The sequence below is a fragment of the Corylus avellana genome, chromosome ca1 (genome assembly GCF_901000735.1).
Source record: "Corylus avellana chromosome ca1, CavTom2PMs-1.0".
Lineage (NCBI taxonomy): Eukaryota > Viridiplantae > Streptophyta > Magnoliopsida > Fagales > Betulaceae > Corylus > Corylus avellana.
The window spans coordinates 47897128-47901022 of NC_081541.1; the positions used below are offsets into that span (position 1 = coordinate 47897128).

The 3895-nt window shown below is 35.1% G+C and overlaps 1 protein-coding gene across 1 annotated transcript in view; it reads left to right on the forward strand.

Annotated features, from left to right (window-relative positions):
- Positions 1 to 3539, forward strand: part of LOC132188155 (endoribonuclease Dicer homolog 3) — a 22373-nt gene extending 18834 nt beyond the window's left edge. The window contains exons 24-25 of the mRNA XM_059602560.1: positions 2493 to 2604; positions 3064 to 3539. Of these exons, the coding sequence (XP_059458543.1) occupies positions 2493 to 2604; positions 3064 to 3271 (320 nt within the window). The 3' untranslated portion in view covers positions 3272 to 3539. The remainder of the gene's footprint in view (positions 1 to 2492; positions 2605 to 3063) is intronic.
- Positions 3540 to 3895: the final 356 nt, after the last annotated feature.

Consider the following 3895-nt stretch of genomic DNA (forward strand, 5'->3'; position numbering starts at 1 on the left):
TAGGCACATCTCAGAAATAGCATATGCAAGAAGCCAAAAAATGAAAAAAAAAAAGCAGCCTCTGTAGGTAGAATAACTAAAACCAAAAAACAAGAAACCATGTGTTACAACAAAAGTATCAAAAGTCAAATAGAGTCTGGAAACCTCCATGATCTTTGCAGCCGCTTATTCTGATTATTTTTCTGTACCTCTTTTAGATCACACAGCTTGCTCCTAGCAAAGTTGACTGAATCTAACAAAGTTGATCATTTCATATATAATAACTAGGCAGCTTTCTGCTCAGCCATGAAGTTTCTGTTATTGTTTCTAAAGAATATGCAGTTGTAGAAGTCACTTGGTTGTTAAATTGTCCACTGGTTTACTTTTTTTGTGGTTTAGTTTTCTCTATGATCATCCTTTCTTATTTTTTTTGTTACAGGCTCTTGGAGATATTGTGGAAAGTATTGCAGGGGCAATACTAATTGACACGAAGCTTAATCTTGATGAAGTGTGGAGAATATATGAGCCACTATTGTCTCCAATTGTGACCCCTGATAAACTCGAACTACCTGGACCGCGTAAACTGAATGAATTATGTGATTCTCTTGGGTATTTTATAAAAGAAAAATGCATACAGAAGGGAGATATGGTGCATGTTGAGCTTAAGTTACAGCTGAAAGACGACCTTTTGGTTGGAGAGGGGTATGAGCGGAGCAGGAAAGCTGCAAAAGGAGAAGCAGCATGTCATTTGTTGAAGGAACTTGAGGTTTGTTGGTGCTTCTCAAAATGGCTGCATGTTGTCTCATTAGCTACCATAATATTGGTTTTACTAGTTTTTCCACGAACTGATGCATCATAGTTTTATTTTTTTTGCTTTTCTTTTATGCTGAGGTAGACCATCTTAATCAAAGATTATTGGGCGGTTCAATTTTTTCCTATAATAATTTAAAAGTGACCTTTTTTTCTTTGTGTGTTGCAACAACAATCTCAAAGCTATATAAATGAATACCAAAAATAATACTAATAAGATTGAGAAAAAAAAAAAAAAATCAAAGACGTGTGAAACCTATGGAACGATTTTTAACTTTCAGATTCTTCTTTTCTCCAAATTTCGCTCTGATTTTTGGTTTTTAGATGTTTGTCTTGGGTGTTTAATCCCCATCCCCCCTCCCTCCCCCCAGTCCACCGGGCCACTTTTCCACCTTTATTTTTTATTGTGAAGTTAGCCTAGTGCTTCAGTATTAATAAAATAGATAAGTGTGTCAACTGGTTTGATACGCTGCGTATCTCAGAATCTCTCAATCTCTCGAACATTTTCATTGACCCAACATTTCTAATGTAATACTTGTATACGCAACAGAATAGAGGAATTTCATGCTCCCGGAAGAAGAGAAAGCTGGAGTCTGACCATGCGCGTGATTCACCTGCTTTAGACTTAGAAATTGATGTCTGCAATCAAACGACTGATGAAATTTTTTTGGAGCCAATTATCAATAGAAAGCAAGAGACAAATGAAGTTCAATTGCCTGCAGAGCCAAGTGGAGTTTCTTCCCCAGCCAGTGAATGCTCCAAGAAAGCCGGCAGTCCTGACAATGGCACCCCAGGTTTGCACCCTCCATGTGATATTTTTCTCATTTTGATAGTAAGAGTGATTGATCCAAACCTGCCAGCGTATTATGTCGGATTAATTAGTGCGCATATGTGTGGCATTTAAGCTTTTGCATTGCAATGTTTTCTTGGTTAATACATGATTTTAGTCCCTAGATTATCAATTCTTTCAATTTAGTTTTTGAAATTTTGGAACCGCTTAAATTTCTGCAAACAATTGTGGATATGACAAATATTTTGTATACCTATATTTTTACAATATTTGCTTGGCAACAAAATCATTATATATATATACACTTGAATTTAATATTCATAAAATTAAAAAAATAAATATAAATCATTTTGTTGCCGAATGTACATGTTACATATCTCCATATGTTTTGATTTTGTGAGACTAGTATATGACAAACCGCGCTATTTTAGCATGATAAGAGTTTTTGTACCAAAAATGTTACCGCATCAACATCCATCAGTCAAATCGTGACGACGAGTCAAGATAAGGGTAACAAACAAGCGTTCAAAAGTTCAATGACTAAATTTAAATGATCAATAGTTTAAAGACAAATTTGGCATATGACACATGGTTTAGGAATCAAAATCGTATTTTGAATTATTCTCTTCTAATTCCCCTTTCCCACACCTAGTCTTTGCTGCCCTTTTATTTAAACTGTGACACTTGTTCTTATACCCCCCAGCCCAAGGAGAGCCACGTATTTCGTGATCGAGCTTGACATGAGATGTGATAACATAATAAACTTTTAACACTAGAAATTTCCATACTTTGTTATGATCTTTTAAATCCTTGAAAATAAGAGCTGGCTGTTTCCTGCCTTATTCCAGCATACAGTACGAAAATAATATAAAAAATAATATTTATTAATTTTGCTATGGGTTCTTGTTTGCAGTTATTCCTCCAATCAACATGAAGAAAGGAGGACCTCGGACCTGTCTTTATGTATTATGTAAGAAAGTGCAGTGGCCAATGCCTACATTCAAATCAACGGAAAAGAAATCAAGGTTAGCCTAGCCAACCAGTTTGTATATTCTCTAGTTCATTTCCTGTGTTCGAACTTGACATTTATATAATTTCCATTTTACATTTGCATATAATCCAAGCCTGGCTGCAAGAAAATTTCTTTTCTTCATAATATTCTTTTCAGTTTTTGGCCTGTTAAATCACCAGTTGTCACAAAAACTTAAGCTTATTGGAAGATATAAATTGAATCACTTAATCATTATTTTAATTTTCCCTCACGCGTGGGCTCAAACTCCCTTTTAATAGGTGAGACCCAACACGTGAAATATTTAATTTAAATGGGGGTTGACTTGATGTAGTAAAGGTTCGATCCCAGTACCTTTGGCTCTGATACCATGTTAAATCATTAGTTGTCCCAAAAGCTTAAGTTTATAGGAGGAGATAAATTTAATCACTAAATCATTACTTTAACATGGCCTAACTATTATCTTCTCCCACAGTACACCGATCGAATTTGGCGAAGGGTCCGAAATAAGAACGGGGTTTAACAGTTATGTATCAAGGATAATCTTGCACATTCCGAAATATGGCAGCCTTGAATGCACAGGAGATGCTAGAGCTGATAAGAAGAGCTCACTTGACTCTGCGGCGCTTGCCATGCTTTATGAGCTCGAACAACAGGGAAAACTCGTCATTAGCGGCTCCTAATTTGTATATTGGTTTCAAATTTTGGTTCTATAACTGGAACAAACAGGATGGTGGCATGTTTTTATGGTCTACCATCCTGTTTATGTCCTTAATTTTAGAGCAATTAGTCAATTAAATGTAAATCCATTTATCAATTATACTGCTATATTGCTCAATGTTGGAAGGTTAATTCTGATATGATGGATCACATCCTCTACAGTTCTTATGTAATTCTTCCTTGTAGAATTTTTAAAATTTATATTCAAAATAAATGATTTTCTTACCTCAATATTTATCTTATGTGATATGAATAAATTAAGGATATTCTAGAATATGAACTTTAATATATATATTTTTTTCTATTCAAATCAGGGAAAGGAAAATGGGAAATTACTTGAACAATAAAAATAAAGAGTGGGCAACTCAAATAGAAGACCCAAAACAACCAGCAAATAGTGTAAAAATACCTAAAATTGTTGAGAATGAGTCAAATAAATGACTCGGCCCATTGAGAGAACTGATACCGTCACGTACGACGCTTAACAAAGGCAACCTAAACAACACCTGTAACAAGCAAAGAGACGCTTCAAAGAGGGTGAAAAAGAGCATCCGATGATGAGGAATACCACATATGCAAAGGCAGCA